The sequence below is a fragment of the Phyllobates terribilis genome, unplaced genomic scaffold (genome assembly GCF_046119375.1).
Source record: "Phyllobates terribilis strain yellow unplaced genomic scaffold, ASM4611937v1 Scaffold_5__5_contigs__length_657084704, whole genome shotgun sequence".
Taxonomy (NCBI): domain Eukaryota; kingdom Metazoa; phylum Chordata; class Amphibia; order Anura; family Dendrobatidae; genus Phyllobates; species Phyllobates terribilis.
Window position 1 is genome coordinate 155,910,344 of NW_027362765.1, and position 20,745 is coordinate 155,931,088.

The 20,745-nt window shown below is 43.5% G+C and overlaps 1 protein-coding gene across 3 annotated transcripts in view; it reads right to left on the minus strand.

Annotated features, from left to right (window-relative positions):
- Positions 1-20,745, minus strand: part of HDAC5 (histone deacetylase 5) — a 124,394-nt gene that overhangs the window by 55,347 nt on the left and 48,302 nt on the right. For all 3 annotated transcript variants that reach the window (XM_073683263.1, XM_073683264.1, XM_073683262.1), the window contains exon 2: positions 17,454-17,623. In XM_073683263.1, the coding sequence (XP_073539364.1) occupies positions 17,454-17,502 (49 nt within the window). In that variant the 5' untranslated portion in view covers positions 17,503-17,623. The remainder of the gene's footprint in view (positions 1-17,453; positions 17,624-20,745) is intronic.

The following is a 20,745-nucleotide window of genomic DNA, read 5'->3' on the forward strand; positions in this document are numbered from 1 at the left end:
AAGACGATGCTGATGGGGGTTTATGAGCTCGGACCCTCACTGCAGCTTGGCAGGTGGAGGGTGTATTGAGGCATGCAGTAAGCAGGGGATGAAGACTATAAGTGGTCTCTAAGGGTATAGCTTGCACTGGATAAGAGAGGAGACATGGTGTTGACAGCTCCATTGGCAGGAAATGACAGTATATAAGCAGTTGTATATAGTAAGACGAGCATGGGCTGTAATCGGGGTAAATGAAGACGATAGAACTGGTCAATTGTGAACGACCCATCATTCAGCAACATCCCTATGTTTGTAGAAAAGGTTGGCAAGATAAAACATGTACTTTATTTCTTTAAGCCATAAAACCCGACACACAAAAGGTAAGAAACTGCCATGTTTCTGGTGTCCTAGACGCCCTATGAGTAAGCTCGTCTGTGATGCCAGAAACGCGTCAGTTTTTTATCTTTGTGTGTCGGGTTTTATGACTTAAAGAAATAAAAGTACATGTTTTAGCTTACCTGTGGATGTGCCGCTCTCTTCATCTTTTCTACTGTCGCTGCGCTACAATACCTGGAGTTATGGCGCTACAATACCTGGAGTTATGGCGCTACACCACCTGGAGTCATGGCCCTACACCACCTGGAGTCATGGCCCTACACCACCTGGAGTCATGGCCCTACACCACCTGGAGTCATGGCCCTACACCACCTGGAGTCATGGCCCTACACCACCTGGAGTCAAGGCGCTACACCACCTGGAGTCATGGCCCTACACACCATCTGGAGTCATGGCCCTACACACCATCTGGAGTCATGGCCCTACACCATCTGGAGTCATGGCCCTACACCATCTGGAGTTACGGCACCCACCGGTTTTCCTCCCATTGACTTCTATTTTACCAAGCGTGGGAAGGTCCGACTTCTTCCTCTACATCCCCATGTTTGTATCAGTAGAATATTTTTATTCTCCTTATTATGGTACTGAGGTGCCAAGGTAGGAGTTCCACCTAAGCTGCAATATAAGCAACACCAGTGTTATAAATGGCATATGGTGGGTAGGGGCTCTTTTAAGTTTGCAATGGGGCCCAGAAGCTTAAAGATATGGTTAGATATTTGTTCCAGTATATGAACAAGAAAATTAGGCAACATGAACTAGGAAAGCTGTCAGCAATCCCACCATGTGCACTGGTGATATATCAAATACATGTCAAGGCTGACCCTAATGATTAAGATGATGCCTATCCAAAATGGCACCACCGCCTACCTAGTGCTGAGTGGGAAACTGCAACATAGCCACATAATGTCTGAGTTTCACAGCCCCTTTGTCACAGACATTAGTGGGGATTCCAGCAGTTGGACTTACAGATGAGTAACTTCTTGCTTCACAGTCTCAATGCTAAATCATGCCATATTGGAGTTTCCTAACATGGCAAAGGGGAAAGCATTTCCCTTAAGGAAGGGGATCCTTCTTGTGACTAACACCTCTTAAAGGGGTTGTCCACCATTCAGACAATCTCTTCTGAATCTCTATGTTTCCACCCAGTAAAATAATAACATCTATACTCACCTCTGGTGCTGGTGCCATTCTAGCGGTGTTGGCACTGGCTTTCCCAGGGATCTCGTGACATTATGTCCCGTGATCCCTGTGGCCAATCAGCGCTGACTTCACTCTCCTCTCCTATGGTCGAATCAAGACATCCAGAGCAATTTGGAGCTGCGGATGCTTTCTCACTTCCTCTAGATGTCTTGATTCATCCATAGGAGAGGAGAATGAAGTCAGCGCTGATTGGCGGCAGGGATCACGTGACATAATAATGTCACGGAATCTCCGGGAGAGCCAGTACTGACACCACTGGAATGCCGTCAGCACCAGAGGTGAGTATAAGTGTTATTATTTTACTGGGGGGGAAACATAGGGATTCACTACTTGGACAACCCCCTTAACCAGCACTGGAGATCCTCCCTTGATAAGACACAAATAGCAAATCTGATCAATATGCCAGTGATTCTTATGGTAGGAAATCTCTTTAAACTGGATCTTCAATTTAAAGAGGTTGAAGTGGATCCCAAACATTTTTTTCATATAAATAACAAAATCAGATTGTACTGACCCACCCCAGGTTCAGCGCCGCCTCTCCACCCCTAATCCTGTCTCAGTGTTTTGGTTTCAGCGGTGATGTTACATTGACAGCTCACATTACCACTGCAGCTAATCACTGAGCTCAGTAATTGGCAGCAGCGGTAATGTGAGCTGTTGATGTAACATCACCGCTGAAGTCAAAATAATGAGACCGGAGCAGCGGTGGAGAGCTGGACTTAGGGAAGGTGAGTACTATCTGATTTTGTTATTTTACTGGAAACATTTGGGGTCAACTTTTTCTAAAAGTGCAAAACCCCTTTAAGGAGGGAAGTAACAAAAGATGATCCAAACAACGACATAAACATCTAATAAAGCTGCAGAGTACAAAACATGTCTATTTATACGCCTGCAGAAATCCAGACTGGTAGATAGGTAGAAAACACATTGCACTGATCTGCACAGTATCATTAAGATGTCACTCTGAATTCCCCACATAAATAGCAAGATGTATGTTATTATTAGACACAGTGCAAGTATATATAGCTGGGACCTCACTCCACAAGCATGCCATCAAACCAAAGCCTGACCTGCCTGCACTCCAGGAGCAGGGTTATCAGAAATAATAAGGAATTCTGATGCATACAATGTACTGTAAGCCCATAGAAAGGGGACATCCTATGTGCAGATCAATGCCATAAAGGCTTCCCATAGCGGCCATCTAATACTGGAGGGTTAAAGGGAAACTCCGGTAAAAGAAAACCAAATTTCATCATGAAATTTTTTGAATTGGAGATGATCTAGTTCACGCCTCTGACGTCGCAATCCTATGAAAGTTTGGTGGTGGCAGTAAAACCCTTAGGTGAACCTTTCGGTACCCAATGAGGTCATATGGGATATCTTGTAATTTCCCATTGTCAATGTGGGTACTCCCTGTCTTCACTGTTTAAGAGGGTCTCTTGAGGTCAGAGTTAGTAGGGGCTGTCTCTGAAGGGAATTATTGAATGAGGCATTCGCTGGCTGCAACTGGTAACTTGGGCTCTTACTTATTGGCAATGTTAATGGAGGCATTGTTTGGTTTGCATTACTTAGAGGAGTACTCTTTATCGGGTACTGGTACTGACTGACACCGTTTATGGAAGCGTTTTCTGGGACCACTGGTAATGGGTACTCTCTCAGACTGACACTGTTAATAGGGGCATTTTCTGGCTGCCATTAATAATAACTGTACACTCTGAGTGGCAGTGTTAATTGGGGCCTTCTTTCACTAACCCTGTGCATGACAGAACTCTCGAGATGGCACCGATGTAAAGGAAGCACTCTCTGGTGCAAGAGCATTCTATGTCTGACACTGTTAATAGGGGCATTCTCTGACTGGCAGTGTTATTGTGGAGCATTGTGTTTAGCACTTTTAATGGGGGCACTCTAGCACTGTTAATGGGGGTACTCTAGTTGGCACTATTAATGGGATCAAACTCAGGGTGGCACTGTCTTCTGACAATGTTAATTGGGGCACTCTGTTTTGCACTCACTCCCTGTCACTGTTACTGGGGGCACTTTAGCGCTGCTAATGGGAGCACTTTAGTTGACACTGTTAATTGGATCACACTCATGCTGGCACTTTCTCTCTGACACTGTTAATGGGAGCACACTTTGTCTAGCACTGGTAAGGGGATAACAAATGGCTACTGTTCATGGGGGAACTCTAGAACTAGCAACAGTAATAGGGACAATCTTTCTCTATGGCACTGTTAACTTGGGCACTCTTTAACTGATACTGGTAATAGAGGCACTTCTGGAACTGTTATTGGGGAACTCTCAACCTTGCAGTGATAATGGAGCCACTTTCTGTCTGACCCTGGTAGTGTGTGCACTCTCTGTCTGTAATTGTTAATGGGGACAATTTTTGGCTGGCCATTTTTAATGGCGGCACTCTCTGCCTGGCACTGTTAATGGCATCAGTTGGTTCCTTCGCTCACGATGATCCACAAATCCCTTTGTCGTGTGAGCTGTCCGCTGTTGGGGCATATAAGGAGTTGAATTCCACAACAGCAGAAGGGCCGCTGATTGTAGGCCACTGATGATTTGCCCATAGTAGCCCTTTGTCTACCCTCTCCTATCTATTCCTTCTAATCCCGCCCGCACCAGTCTACCCATGGAACCCAGGACAGACCAACGTTAACTGGGTCACAGCCTCTATGTCTCCTCAAGTGAATGAGAGAAAAGCCACAAAACTGCGAGGCAAGGGGCGTGCCATGCATACCGTTGTCAGACACAAAATCTGAACAAGCCCTTAAACTCCATTTTCTGGAAAATCCTTAAAGACTGTGAAGACAATACACAACCCAAGGGCAGTCCTAAAAATAAAGAAATATTATCGTCCACTGATAGAGAAAGTATGCGGCTGGAGGTCAGCATTAAATGTCATATAGCGCTGACATGTAATGACTCACTTAAAGGGATACAGGAGTCAGAAACACAGAGGTCAGTGTCAGTGCATCGGACACACAAGAGGCAGAATGAGGGCAGTGAAATGGTATAAGTATTTTTAATTAGTTTTATTATGGGGTCATTATATGATCCATTTTAAAGGAGCTCTGTAGTAAGGTATATTTTAAATAAAAAAACACCCAGAATAAAGTCCTTTATTGGAAATAAAGACATAGACTCATTATGGTCTGGACAAATTGATTATCTTCTCATCGGACAGGTGAGGAATATGGTGGTTTATTATTTTTCCTTTTTCCATAATAAATGGGTAAAAGAGAGACGTGGAGTGTTTATTTCAATAAAGGAGTCTGTCTCATTATTTCCAATAAAGGACTTTATTCTGGGTGTTTTTTATTTACAATATGACTATGGGGTTAGCAATGGGGTGTCTTATAGATGCCTCTCCATTACTAACCACTGGGCTTGATGTCAGCTGCCAATACAAAGCTGACATCAACCCCAATATTATTACCCCATTTGCAAATGGGCAAAAAGGGCAAGTGGGAAGAGCGGAGGCTTAGCGCCAGAATTGGCGCATCTTACAGATGTGCCTTTTCTGGGGTGGCTGATATTTTTAGTCTGGGAGGGGGTCAATATCCATGGCCCCTTCCTAGCCTATTAATATGAGCGTGCAGCTGTCTACCCATCCTTTGCTGGTTATTAATTATAGGGGGACCCCACGTCATTTTTTGTCTATTCCCAGTTTTAATAATCAGTAAAGTTTAAGTATACAACAGTAAGCTGATATTAATAGCCTGGGAAGCTCCATGTTTGTTACCTTATTCCCAGGCTATAAACATCAGCCCCAGCTGTTGGATTTCCCTCAGCTGGTTAATAAAAATTATGGGGGACCCCACACCATTTGTTTCTGCAATTTATTTATTACTAAAATACATGTACAGTAAGCTACACATGCACTGTACTAATTATATATGTCACTGACATCTTTAGATCTATCTGTTCTACACATCATCATCTTTCCCCCACCTCACTCAACCCTCCCATCTGACCTATCCATCAAAGTTAACGGCTGCCCGCTCTCCCAAGTCCCACAAGCTCGCTGCCTCGGGGTAACCTTGGACTCTGAACTCTCCTTCAAACCACATATCCAAGCCCTTTGCACTTCCTGCCGACTCCAACTCAAAAATATCTCCCGGATCCACCCATTCCTCAGCCAAGACTTTGCAAAGACACGAGTGCATGCCCTCATCATCTCCCGCCTCGACTACTGCAACCTCCTGCTCAGTGGCCTCCCTTCTAACACTCTCGCCCCCCTCCACTCTATCCTAAACTCTGCTGCTTGACTAATCCACCTGTCCCCCCGCTATTCCCTGGCCTCTCCCCTCAATCAATCCCTTCACTGGCTCCCCATTGCCCAGAGACTCCAGTTGAAAACCCTAACCCTGACATACAAAGCTATCCAAAACCTGTCTCCCCCATACATCTGTGACCTAGTCTACCGGTACTTACCTGCACGCAACCTCCGATCCTCACAAGATCTCCTCCTCTACTCCCCTCTTATCTCCTCCTCCCACAATCGTATACAAGATTTCTCCCGTGCTTCCGCCCTACTCTGGAACTCTCTACCTCAACAAATTAGACTCTCACCTACCGTGGAAACCTTCAAAAGGAACCTGAAGACCCTCCTCTTCCAACAAGACTACAACCTGCAGTAACCCTCACTCCACCATACCGCTGCACGACCATCACCCATCCCTTGTAGACTGAGCCCTCCCGGGCAGGGTCCTCTCTTCTCCTGTACCAGTCGCTGTCTCGTTCTGTTAAGATTATTGTACTTGTTGTTTGCTATGTATACCCCCCTTTTTCACATGTAAAGAGCCATGGAATAAATGGCGCTATAATAATAAAAAATAATAATAATATATATACATCTATTCTATCTATTCTATTCTGACTTGTCACGCTGTGATTTTACTGTACTCGGCTGATGAAATGTTGGGTTTTCTAGTAGATGGGTGCAAAAAAAACGGATGGCACATGCATGGTCAGAGTGCCGTGCGATTTTTTTTCTCGCACCCATTGACTTGCATTGGCGAGCCTCGTTCGATATATAAGGACAATCGCAGCATGTTGTGATTTTTTTCTCAGTCCGATCTGAGTTGAGAAAAAAAATTGCAGATGAGCAGGGAATTATTGAATAACATTAGTCATTAACATTAGTCATTAATCATAGAACAACATTAGTCAGAGTGCAATTCCGATTTTTTATCGGATTGCACTCGTCCGTTTCTCTCGCAGATGAGAGTGAGCCCTAATACTGATTAACTGACTTGATTTTTCAAGGTCTTGGGTGGAGTTGCTATATAATCAACTGTCTACAATAATCAAAAGATGACCATGGGCTTTTAAAGAGTTGTGTTATGATCCCTATAAGGGGGCATGCAGTTGCAGAGAGGCCCCCTGCTATCCCCCCTGTAAGTACAAGCAGCTCCCTGTCTGGTAGACCCACTCCATAATACAGAGTAATGGGCCTACATAAGGACAGGTGCATAGGACCATATTTTCAGTCCAAGTGCGATCAACCAAAACGGATCGCCAGTGCACATGTACGATGTCTTCCTGGGACCGCGGAGGTCCGAGGAAAAAAGTGCTGCATGCCTGAGTTTGATGTGATATTCGGTTCACACCTGGCCATGCAACTCAATTAGTTAGTGGAAATCATCAGACTGCACTCAGATGACAACTGAGAGCAGTGCAATTTCCCCGAACTGACAGAATGGAGAAGATGGAGACATTTTTCTCTCCATCTTCTCCTCATCCGAGAGAATTGGTTCACACTCTGATCATACTCCGATCAAACTCTGATTAGTGTCATTTGTATAATTGGCCCGATTCTCTCGGATGAGAAAACATATGGTCGTCTGCTCTGCACCAGCCCAATACTGAGCTCACATCTACAAATGACTGCTCAGTATATGTTCAATATCGGCCTCTACTGGAGAACTACAGAACTGCAAGGTTCAATATAACGGATGAGTGGAGATGTAAATAACAGCAGGTAACCTGTAATAACAAGCCCAGGTCTGTGAATGGGCAGCAACGTGCAATACTCTGTAAAAAGCACAGACTAATGAAGAACCACACAGGCAAAACTATGGAGGTTTCCCTGCAACACAAAGGGCTGGCTTCTGTTCCTGGAGTGATGAAATCTGATATATACACATATAAATAGTATATATAAAGATAGAATGGCTATATATAAACGTGACATTGAAGCCCTAACGTCAGTATCTGTCCTTGTCCCTGGATCAGCCTATATTATGATTCGTCTGAAGAGTACTTCATTAGATGTAGCAGCAGTTTATGCTCCACAGCTGTTGTTCCTTCTGTAACCGATAACAGTAAAGTAGAGCTCCCAACAAAATTGTATCCCCTAAACCTTCCTAAATATGTGTGCAATGTTGTGTAGTTGTATTAAAATATGTAGCGATCGCCATCTACCTTGGTTTTCAGTGAGCCACATGTCATTAATGATGAGCGAGCGTGCTCGTCACTACTCGGTACTCGCCCGAGCATCTCACTGCTCGAGATGCTCGGCATTCCTCGAGTATTTCCGGGGTTGCTCAGGCGGGAGCCCGAGTCTCCACCCGCATGTTTGGTGCTCTTTAGACAGCCAATGAACATGCAGGGATTGCCTGCCACTCACTGTAATGACGTAGCCATCTTGGTTGTGGCAGTAAAGTGACTGGCTGGCCGCATAGCGTCATTGGATCTATATCAGACCTGGTGATCCTATGCTCGTCACAGTGTACCCCAGAATCAGGCAGTATAGAGGATTGGCGATTTAATAGTTAGGTATAGGTATTCCACGAGTATATATATATATCCATCTCAACTAACAGTCCTTCTGAGGAATAATCTAGCTGCATATATTACTGGTGATAGCAGGAGTTAGGCAGGCAGGGATTGTGGACACTATACAGAACAATAGGGTCCATTGCACGTTCTGTCTGCTGCTGCCAGTTACAAATATCCATTGGACTAGATATCAGGGCTTATTTGTTTTTTTGCTCTTAATCCTGATTATTTCCCTAAAAAGCAATACAGTAAAACATTTTACTGCTTCATTTGCTTGTTAGCACTGCAGAATACAGCCAGATCTTTTCCATCATCAGACATGATCCCATATTACTGCACTACAAATCTAGAAATTTGTAGGAGACGCGTAAAATATTCTACTCCATTTAAAGTTTAGCAAAAGTGTGTTGGTGGTGGTGCATGCAGAGGCCGAGGCCGTGGGCAAGCTGAAATTGTGCCATAACAAGCACCCACATCATGTTGCCCTACCTTCCTGCCCCAATTACTAGGGGACTGCAGCACACCACTATTGAACCCATAGCAGTGTCAAAAGGTTGTTAGTTGCAAAGCAGATAATGCTTCCAGTCACTTTGCCACCACCACCACCACCCTGTCTTCCACACGGTCAAGTGTCAGTAGCCGTGAGCCTGGACCACATATTTCTCACCCTGATCCTCCTTCCTCCCACCATGCCGAGTGCCCGGAGACAACTGATCCCACACTTGGACACTCAGAAGAGCTGTTCACTTTTCCATTTATAGATTTGGGTTTCTTGCCCAGTCAGCTTCAAGCGGGGCAAGAGTAGATCGCATGTAGCGATGCTCAAATATCTGAGCAGCCACGGTCACACGAAGGCGACAGTGGGAAAGTGCAATTACTGTCACAAGAGGTGGATGATGATGATAAGACACAATTGCCAGAAAGTCAGGAGGAGGACCAGAGTGCAGAAGTGGAAGACGAGATGGTGGATGATGAAGTCACTGACCCAACCTGGCAAGGTGACATGCATAGCGAGGACAGCAGCACAGAGGAGGAGGGAGGCATAAAACCACAACAGGCGGGAACAAGTAGTGGGGTGGCCACAGACACAAGGTGGGCACCTGTTTCCCGGAACACCAACACGAGGGAAGTTGGAACTGTTAGGTCTTCCAGAGTCTGGCAGCTTTTTAAAGACTGTCCAGATAACCCCAAAAAGGCCATTTGCAACATCTGACTTGCCAGCAACAGCAGGGGCTGTAAAACAACCAGCCTGACCACCACCAGCATGCTCAGGCACATGACAGCAAAGCACCCGACAAGGTGGGCCGAACGTCAAGGTCCAGAAACAGTGTTTGCGGGTGCCACCACTGCCTGTTTCGCTGTTGTGCGTGCACGCCAATCCCCCGTCCATTATGCAGGCGAAGATGCCTCCCACCCTGTACCTGTTGTTGCACACTTGCAACCACCACCATCATCAACCACGTCCATGTCCTTGTCTCAGCACAGCGTTCAGTTGTCCCTTCCCCAGTCCTTTCAACGCAAGCGCAAACTCGCAGCCAACCATCCACAGGCCACACTACTAAACTCCCACATTTCAAGAATCCTTGCACTTGAAATGTTGCCTTTTAGGCTCATGGAGACGGAATCTTTACGCAACCTGATGGCGGCGGCCATCCCCTCGGTACTCGGTCCCCAGCCACCACTATTTCTCCCGGTGTGCCATCCCCGCATTACACAAGCACTTGTCCCAGAACATTACCCATGCCCTCAACAACGCAGTTGCTGGGAAGGTCCACCTGACCATTGACACGTGGACAAGTGCTTGTGGGCAGGGATGGTACATCTCGCTGACGGCACACTGGGTTAATATAGTGAAAGCCGGGACCCAGTCACAGCGGTTTCTTAAAATCTACCCGAATCTGCCCTAGCTGCTTGTCAAAGTACGCTGCCTGTGTGCGCATTTTAGAAAGTCAGATACAGCTTCCGCCGCCCTTGCCGTGCTTCAGCAGCATTTGCAGCTTCCAGCTCACCGACTGGTGTGCGGTGTTCCCACGCATTGGAACTCAATGCTGCATATGTTGTGAAGGATTTGTGAGCAGCACAGGGCAGATGTTGAGTACCAGCTTCAAAACGCCAGTTGGTATACAGGTCAGCCTCCGACATAAGAGCTCAGGAGTGGGCATGTCAGACATCTGTGCCGTCCTCCAAAACCTTGAGGACTCCACCAAGATGGTGAGCGGCGATGACACCATAATTAGAGTCACCATCCCGCTTCTCTGTGTAACGAAACGCTCACTGCTCACAATTAAAGAGGAGGTATTGCAGGCGGAGCAAGATGAGACGGAGCACGGAACTATTCAGGGTGATTCCACACAGCCCAGCCTCATCTCATTCCAAAGAGGATTTGGTGACAATGAGGAATAGGAGGAAGAAGAACAGGAGCTAGTTTCCTGCGCTATAGATGGTACTACCCACACAACTGTCATACCGTCTATTCAGCGTGGATGGCCTGAGGAGAGGGAGAACGAGGAGGATGAGGTGGAGAACATGGTCAGTCATCCTCTTGGTGAGAACACGGAAGTCTTGCCTATTAGCAGTCTGGCACACATGGCTGAGTTTATGTTATGCTGCCTTCCCGTTACCATCGCATTGTCCAAATTTGGGGTGACAGTCATTACCTGTTGGTGACACTTCTAGACCCACGCTACAAGGAGAACTTTCTAGCTCTCCTTCCCACGGCGGAGAGGTCTACTAAAATGTTGCAATACCAGAAGGCCCTTGTTGCCAAATTATTAAAAAAAATTCCCATCTGAAAACGCTGGAGGCAAAGGTCACAGTTCGTTGGACAACCAAGGAGTACAGGCGAGAGAGACACAAATACGACGCAGCAGAGGCAGGGGAACGCTGTCAAAGGTGTGGGACAGTTTTCTCAGACCCTCCCAACGCAAAGGCCCTGATGCGCGGGGTAGTCTAACAAGGAGGGAAAATTTTTCGAATATGCTGAAGGAGTAGCTTGCCGACCGTACCAACATCCTCCGTGATTCCTCTGTGCCTTATAATTATTGGGTATCCAAGCTGGATACGTGGCATGAACTGGCTCTCTACGCCTTGGAGGTCCTGGCCTACCGCTAGCGTTTTTGTCAGAGCGGGTTTTTAGTGCGGCCGAGGGCATTATAACTGATAAGCGCATCCTCCTGTCAACTGAAAATGCTGACAGGCTGACTTTTATAAAAATGAACACGGGCTGGATTGGGCCAGACTTCTCAACACCACCGGATGATAGCAGCGGAACATAAACTCAAATCCAGTGGCCTTTTTTTGGGAGATCTATTCCCATGCACTTCTTCACACCCAGACATGGATATATGCTTCCTGATTTTGTCTATTTTCTGTTGTCCTTCTCCTTCTCCTCACCCTCCATCACCATATTACCAGGGTGACCGTGATGCAACACCCACATAATTTTTTATTTTTTTTTAAGGGTGTTTATGCCAGTAGGAATTTTTTTTAGAGGCATACCTCTAACATTCTGTATGATATACAGTATGTTCATACATACCCCCAGGGATAAATGTTTTTCAGACCACTTAGTGCATGGGCATTACCAGTATAGGAGAGCCACTCCTTAACAATCGTAACAATTTTTTGAATGAGGACCTCCTCTACATTTCTTCAAAGGGGTATTGGAGTGCGTCCAACTTTTTGGCAGCCCTTGCATTCACTGCATACGCAATAACAGTATAGGAGACCAGCTCCTTTATAAGGGGAACTTTTTTTTACTGAGGCCCTCCTCTATGTCTCTTTAAAGGGGTATTGGGATGCGTGCAAATTTTTGGCAGCCCTTTCATTCACTGCATAGGCAATAACAGTATAGGAGACCTACTCTTTAATAATGGGAACAACAAAGCATAGCCAGCTGATGGCCCTCTAAAAATAGGCTTTGTGACTTTCAGAGTCCCTCCTTCATAAATGAAACAGGATGTGTCTGATCATGTCTCGCACACCACATGGGCTGATAAGGCAGGAAAATGTTAAAATGACGTTTACTGGTGAATGTATTTTTCACCGTTGAAAGCAATGCAAGAGTGCAAAAACACATCAAAAATGCTACATGTGAACATAACTAAAGGTGTGGAAGAGCATTTTTTTGTGGTTTTTTTGTCCTTATATATAAGTCATTATCCAGGAAAGAATGTCCCTTGAAGTTTTTTCCAGGAAAATCCATTTTGGTTTTGTGTTTGTATGTTTTATTGTGAGTCCGTAAAAGTGGCGTAATACCTCTGACAACATTGTTGACAGCAGTGACCTGGGGAGTCATAAATGCTTCCACAGGTCTCCCCCATGCAGTTCCCATATCATTTGAGCACTGTTCCCATCGATTTGGGCAATTCTTAGGCCCCCTGGTGACCTCTGGAAGGGGCCTCAGGAAAAATACTAGAGTTTCCCATTGACTTACATTAGGCTAGTTACTTGGGTCGAGCACTGGAGCATTACGATTTTACTGCCACATGTGGTCCCCGATCCGTAGGTTGGAGACCTCAGCTTTACATAAATATGAATATTTTTTTTACCTGATGTGAGAACCACTGTCCTTCTAAATCTGGAACTATTTTTCTTTTGTTCCTGCATCTTTCCGCCCCTGATATATGGTCTCCTCTTCTCTACATATCAATCTAGTATTGTCATGAAGAAAGCAGAGGACCACACCCATTTTGCTAAAAAGACAAGATTTAGATAGCGGATAGAGGAGAGACAGCCATATTCCAGGAATGAAGAAGGGAAGGAACAAAAGAAAAACAACTGCAGATTCAGGAGACCAGCTGCATTTACACCAGGTGAAAAAAAATACATATTTTTGGCAAGTGACAGGTTCTCCTTAAAGCTCCTGGGTCCAAATGTAACATTCATAACAGTTTTCCTCCTCTCCTAACCTACTATGTAACGTTTACAGTCATGGCCAAAAGTGTTGGCACCCTTGAAATTGTTCCAAAAAATTAAGTATTTCTCCCATGTTTCTTTCCTCTGTGTGTACACAAAAAAAACTGAGAAAAAAAAGGCGAATTGGACATAATTTCACAGAAAACCTCAAAAATGGGCAGGACAAAATTGTTGGCTCCCTCAACTTAATATCTGGTTACACAACCTTTGGAATAAATAACTGCAATCAAACGCTTCCTATAACCATCAACAAGCTTCCTATGCCTCTCAACTGGGATTTTGGAACACTCTTCTTTTGCAAACTGCTCCAGGTCTCTCATATTTGAAGGGTGCCTTCTCCCAGCAGCAATTTTAAGATCTCTCCACAGGTGTTCAATGGGATTTAGATCCGTACTCATTGCTGGCCACTTCAAAACTCTCCAGAACTTTGTTTCCATCCATTTCTGTGTACTTCTTGAAGTACGTTTGGGGTCATTGTCCTGCTGGAAGACACATGACCTAGGTTGCTAACCCAGCTTTCTGAGCACTACAATGCAATCCAAAATCCTCTGGTAATCTTCAGATTTCATGATGCCTTGCAAGCAGTCAAGGCACTCAGTGTCAGAGGCAGCTAAACAACCCGAAAATATCTTTGAACTTCCACCATATTTGACTGTAGGTACTGTGTTCTTTTTTATTTGTAGGCCTCATTCCGTTTTTGGTAAACTGTAGAATGATGTGCTTTACCAAAAAGCTCTATCTTGGTCTCATCTGTCCACAAGACACTTTTCCAGAAGGATTTTGGCTTACTCACGTACATTTTGGAAAACTGCAGTCAAGCCTTTTATGTCTCTGTGTCAGCAGTGGGGTCCTCCTGCCATAGCGCTTCATTTCATTGAAATGTTAATGGATAGTTTGCGCTGATGCTGGTGCACCCTGAGCCTGCAGGACAGCTTGAATTTCTTTAGAACTTGATTGGGGCTGCTTATCCAAAAATTTTGGTTTTCAAGTCCTCAGTTCTCTTCTCCTCTTTCTGTTCTCCATGCTTAGTGGGGCACACACACACACAATGCAAAGATTGAGTCAACTTCTCCCCTGTTTATCTGGTTTCAGGTGTGATTTTCACATTGCCCACACCTCTTACTTGCCACAGGTGAGTTTGAACGAGCATCAATGCTTGAAACAAAGTTGTTTACCCACAATTTTGAAAAAGGTGGCAACAATTTTATCATGCCCATTTTGGGGTTTTTGTGTGAAATTATTTCCAATTTTGCCTTTTTCTCTGTTGTTTTGTGTTGTTCCAATACACACAAAGGAAATAAACATGTGTATAACAAAATATGTGTAACTGCAATAATTTTCTGGGAGAAATACTTCAATTTCAAGGGTGTCAACACTTTCGGCTATGACTGTATAATACAGGTGTCTTCTTATGTGGTAGAAGTGCCAACACCCAGGAACAAGTGCTGCCTTTGCACCCTTCCCAGCCAAAATACAAATATGAACTCCAAAGAGTATGCAGGTAATCTTCATTATTAACTCTGCCTTTTCCAGCACTCGATTTTTCTTTATACCTTCTTCTGTTTTTCTATGATCGTGTCCCATAATTATGTCACCAGCTACAACAGGTACCCAAAATAAAAACAGTAACAAACATCTCCCCCCAATCACAGCTTCCCAAACTACTTTAAAAGTTTAAATTAGGTGGGGGTTAAATGAAAACAAGTCAGTCTTCGGGATTAATGAAGAGATAGGCTTTCAAAAGGGTTGTCAAACTATTTTGTTGAAAGGGTGTGTGATTATAAGATGATCAGAAGGAGTCTAATTCCTGGGAACCCAGCGATTAGATGTAATCTACAAGGTAAGCTGACATCAAGTGTCAATTTCCCTGCAGCACCCCCGCAGGAGAATAGAAGTATTACAGTTTTCATTAAATACAATGGGCTGTCTGTAATGTATGGACAGGAGAGTCTCTTTATAACTGCTCTCTGCTCTGATTAACAAATGCCATTCCTCCCCCCTATTAACTCACAAAAAAAACAAGGATGTCTGAGTTTGGGTGCACATACAGTACAGACCAAAAGTTTGGACACACCTTCTCATTTAAAGATTTTTCTGTATTTTCTTGACTATGAAAATTGTACATTCACACTGAAGGCATCAAAACTATGAATTAACACATGTGGAATTATATACTTAACAAAAAAGTGTGAAACAACTGAAAATATGTCTTATATTCTAGGTTCTTCAAAGTAGCCACCATTTGCTTTGATGACTGCTTTGCACACTCTTGGCATTCTCTTGATGAGCTTCAAGAGGTAGTCACCGGAAATGGTTTTCACTTCACAGGTGTGCCCTGTCAGGTTTAATAAGTGGGATTTCTTGCCTTATAAATGGGGTTGGGACCATCAGTTGTGTTGTGCAGAAGTCTGGTGGATACACAGCTGATAGTCCTACTGAATAGACTGTTAGAATTTGTATCATGGCAAGAAAAAAGCAGCTAAGTAAAGAAAAACGAGTGGCCATCATTACTTTAAGAAATGAAGGTCAGTCAGTCCGAAAAATTGGGCAAACTTTGAAAGTGTCCCCAAGTGCAGTTGCAAAAACCATCAAGCGCTACAAAGAAACTGGCTCACATGAGGACCGCCCCAGGAAAGGAAGACCAAGAGTCACCTCTGCTTCTGAGGATAAGTTTATCCGAGTCACCAGCCTCAGAAATTGCAGGTTAACAGCAGCTCAGATTAGAGACCAGGTCAATGCCACACAGAGTTCTAGCAGCAGAAACATCTCTTCAACAACTGTTAAGAGGAGACTTTGTGCAGCAGCCCTTCATGGTAAAATAGCTGCTAGGAAACCACTGCTAAGGACAGGCAACAAGCAGAAGAGACTTGTTTGGGCTAAAAAACACAAGGAATGGACATCAGACCAGTGGAAATCTGTGCTTTGGTCTGATGAGTCCAAATTTGAGATCTTTGGTTCCAACCACCGTGTCTTTGTGCGACCCAGAAAAGGTGAACGGAAGGACTCTACATGCCTGGTTCCCACCGTGAAGCATGGAGGAGGAGGTGTGATGGTGTGGGGGTGCTTTGCTGGTGACACTGTTGGGGATTTATTTAAAATTGAAGGCATACTGAACCAGCATGGCTACCACAGCATCTTGCAGCGGCATGCTATTCCATCCGGTTTGCGTTTAGTTGGACCATCATTTATTTTTCAACAGGACAATGACCCCAAACACACCTCCAGGCTGTGTAAGGGCTATTTGACCAAGACGGAGAGTGATGGGGTGCTATGCCAGATGACCTGGCCTCCACAGTCGCCAGACCTGAACCCAATCGAGATGGTTTGGGGTGAGCTGGACTGCAGAGTGAAGGCAAAAGGGCCAACAAGTGCTAAGCATCTCTGGGAACTCCTTCAAGATTGTTGGAAGACCATTTCTGGTGACTACCTCTTGAAGCTCATCAAGAGAACGCCAAGAGTGTGCAAAGCAGTCATCAAAGCAAAAGGTGGCTACTTTGAAGAAGCTAGAATATAAGACATATTTTCAGTTGTTTCACACTTTTTTGTTAAGTATATAATTCCACATGTGTTAATTCATAGTTTTGATGCCTTCAGTGTGAATGTACAATTTTCAAAGTCATGAAAATACAGAAAAATCTTTAAATGAGAAGGTGTGTCCAAACTTTTGGTCTGTACTGTATTTCCAAAATTGAGGATGGTCACTAACACTTTTAGGGCATCTAAAATGCCAACACTCCACTTACTTCACAGCTCTACTAGTAATTATATCTTCAAGAAACACAAATAGGACTTGGCTGTACTAAAGAGTTATGTGGCCCCTTACTTTCGTGACCTATGGAGACTGAAGATGGCAATATTATTTTTAAAAATGATTTAAATAGGAGTTGCCCTAAAACCCCCATATTTAATGATTGTTTTGTCATGTAATTGTTTATTTTCTAATTATTAGGTTGTTCAGCTAGCATTGAAGGGGGTTTCGGAAACCAATTGGCATCAAAAGTACGTGGGCACCACAGATCATAAAGAGCCATGTGTACCTATTAATGAGGGACAAAATAGAGAACCACAATATCAAACAATAAGCAATTATGGGAAAAGGTTATAGAAATATGATAAATGTATGCCTCAAACAAAAACTTTCCATCATCAACTAGTAATTACCCCACACTTACCAGACTGAGTTGGAAGGTTCATGCCGATGTCCACTGGTTGGACAGACATTTGGAGGGATCACTGACCCCAGCTCTGGATCTCTAACGCCCAGGACTTCTTTCAGGAGGAAAGGAAGATGGCGACTCTCAAGGAATCAGTCCACTGGGCACATCCCTCGGCTTCTGCTGCCCTGTAATTAATACAACATTGTGAGTGTGCCTGTAATACTAAACCACGATTTCTCCGTCTATATCTACATGAAGAAAAGTTGAAAGAAAACATCTCTGATTCGTAAGAAAATCATGTAAGGAACAAGCAGCAGTAATTATCCCCCTTGGGGTGAAAGTCTAAATGGAGTATAGGGCTAAGAAAAAAGCACAAAGTGAACAATAATAACAGATATGGAGTAATAGGGGAAGATCTAGGGGGTAATATGGAGTAATAGGAGGAGATATAGGGAGGTTATATGGAGTAATAGGAGGAGATATAGGGGGGTTATATGGAGTAATAGGAGGAGATATAGGGAGGTTATATGGAGTAATAGGAAGAGATGTAGGAGAGGTTATATGGAGTAATAGGAGGAGATATAGGGGAGGTTATATGGAGTAATAGGAGGAGATGTAGGAGAGGTTATATGGAGTAATAGGAGGAGATATAGGGGAGGTTATATGGAGTAATAGGAGGAGATATAGGGGGGTTATATGGAGTAATAGGAGGAGATATAGGGGAGGTTATATGGAGTAATAGGAGGAGATGTAGGAGAGGTTATATGGAGTAATAGGAGGAGATATAGGGAGGTTATATGGAGTAATAGGAGGAGTAATAGGAGGAGTTATAGGGGAGGTTATATGGAGTAATAGGAGGAGATGTAGGAGAGGTTATATGGAGTAATAGGAGGAGATATATTGAGGTTATATGGAGTAATAGGAGGAGATATAGGGGAGGTTATATGGAGTAATAGAAGATATAGGGAGGTCATATGGAGTAATAGGAGGAGATATAGGGGAGGTTATATGGAGTAATAGGAGGAGATATAGGGAGGTTATATGGAGTAATAGGAGGAGATATAGGGAGGTAATATGGAGTAATAGGAGGAGATATAGGGGAGGTTATATGGAGTAAGAGGAGGAGATATAGGGGAGGTTATATAGAGTAATAGGAGGAGATATAGGGAGGTTATATGGAGTAATAGGAGGAAATATAGGGAGTAATAGGAGGAGATATAGGGAGGTTATATGGAGTAATAGGAGGAGATATAGGGAGGTTATATGGAGTAATAGGAGGAGATATAGGGGAGGTTATATGGAGTAATAGGAGGAGATATAGGGAGGTTATATGGAGTAATAGGAGGAGATATAGGGAGGTTATATGGAGTAATAGGAGGAGATATAGGGAGGTTATATGGAGTAATAGGAGGAGATATAGGGAGGTTATATGGAGTAATAGGAGGAGATATAGGGAGGTTATATGGAGTAATAGGAGGAGATATAGGGGAGGTTATATGGAGTAATAGGAGGAGATATAGGGAGATTATATGGAGTAATAGGAGGAGATATAGGGAGATTATATGGAGTAATAGGAGGAGATATAGGGGAGGTTATATGGAGTAATAGGAGGAGATATAGAGAGGTTATATGGAGTAATAGAAGGAGATATAGGGAGGTTATATGGAGTAATAGGAGGAGATATAGGGAGATTATATGGAGTAATAGGAGGAAATATAGGGAGATTATATGGAGTAATAGGAGGAGATATAGGGAGGTTATATGGAGTAATAGGAGGAGATATAGGAGAGGTTATATGGAGTAATAGGAGGAGATATAGGAGAGGTTATATGGAGTAATAGGAGGAGATATAGGAGAGGTTATATGGAGTAATAGGAGGAGATATAGGGAGATTATATGGAGTAATAGGAGGAAATATAGGGAGATTATATGGAGTAATAGGAGGAGATATAGGGAGGTTATATGGAGTAATAGGAGGAGATATAGGAGAGGTTATATGGAGTAATAGGAGGAGATATAGGAGAGGTTATATGGAGTAATAGGAGGAGATATAGGGAGGTTATATGGAGTAATAGGAGGAGATATAGGGAGGTTATATGGAGTAATAGGAGGAGATATAGGGAGGTTATATGGAGTAATAGGAGGAGATATAGGAGAGGTTATATGGAGTAATAGGAGGAGATATAGGGAGGTTATATGGAGTAATAGGAGGAGATATAGGGGAGGTTATATGGAGTAATAGGAGGAGATATAGGGGAGGTTATATAGAGTAATAGGAGGAGATATAGGGAGGTTATATGGAGTAATAGGAGGAGATATAGGGAGGTTATATGGAGTAATAGGAGGAGATATAGGGAGATTATATGGAGTAATAGGAGGAGATATAGGAGAGGTTATATGGAGTAATAGGAGGAGATATAGGGAGGTTATATAGAGTAATAGGAGGAGATATAGGGAGGTTATATGGAGTAATAGGAGGAGATATAGGAGAGGTTATATGGAGTAATAGAAGGAGATATAGGGAGGTTATATAGAGTAATAGGAGGAGATATAGGGAGGTTATATGGAGTAATAGGATGAGATATAGGAGAGGTTATATGGAGTAATAGAAGGAGATATAGGGAGGTTATATGGAGTAATAGGAGGAGATATAGGGAGATTATATGGAGTAATAGGAGGAGATATAGGAGAGGTTATATGGAGTAATAGGAGGAGATATAGGAGAGGTTATATGGAGTAATAGGAGGAGATATAGGGAGGTTATATGGAGTAATAGGAGGAGATATAGGGGAGGTTATATGGAGTAAGAGGAGGAGATATAGGGGAGGTTATATAGAGTAATAGGAGGAGATATAGGGAGGTTATATGGAGTAATAGGAGGAGATATAGGGAGTAATAGGAGGAGATATAGGGAGATTATATGGAGTAATAGGAGGAGATATAGGGAGATTATATGGAGTAATAGGAGGAGATATAGAGAGGTTATATGGAGTAATAGAAGGAGATATAGGGAGGTTATATGGAGTAATAGGAGGAGATATAGGAGAGGTTATATGGAGTAATAGAAGGAGATATAGGGAGGTTATATGGAGTAATAGGAGGAGATATAGGGAGATTATATGGAGTAATAGGAGGAGATATAGGGAGATTATATGGAGTAATAGGAGGAGATATAGGGGAGGTTATATGGAGTAATAGGAGGAGATATAGAGAGGTTATATGGAGTAATAGAAGGAGATATAGGGAGGTTATATGGAGTAATAGGAGGAGATATAGGGAGATTATATGGAGTAATAGGAGGAAATAT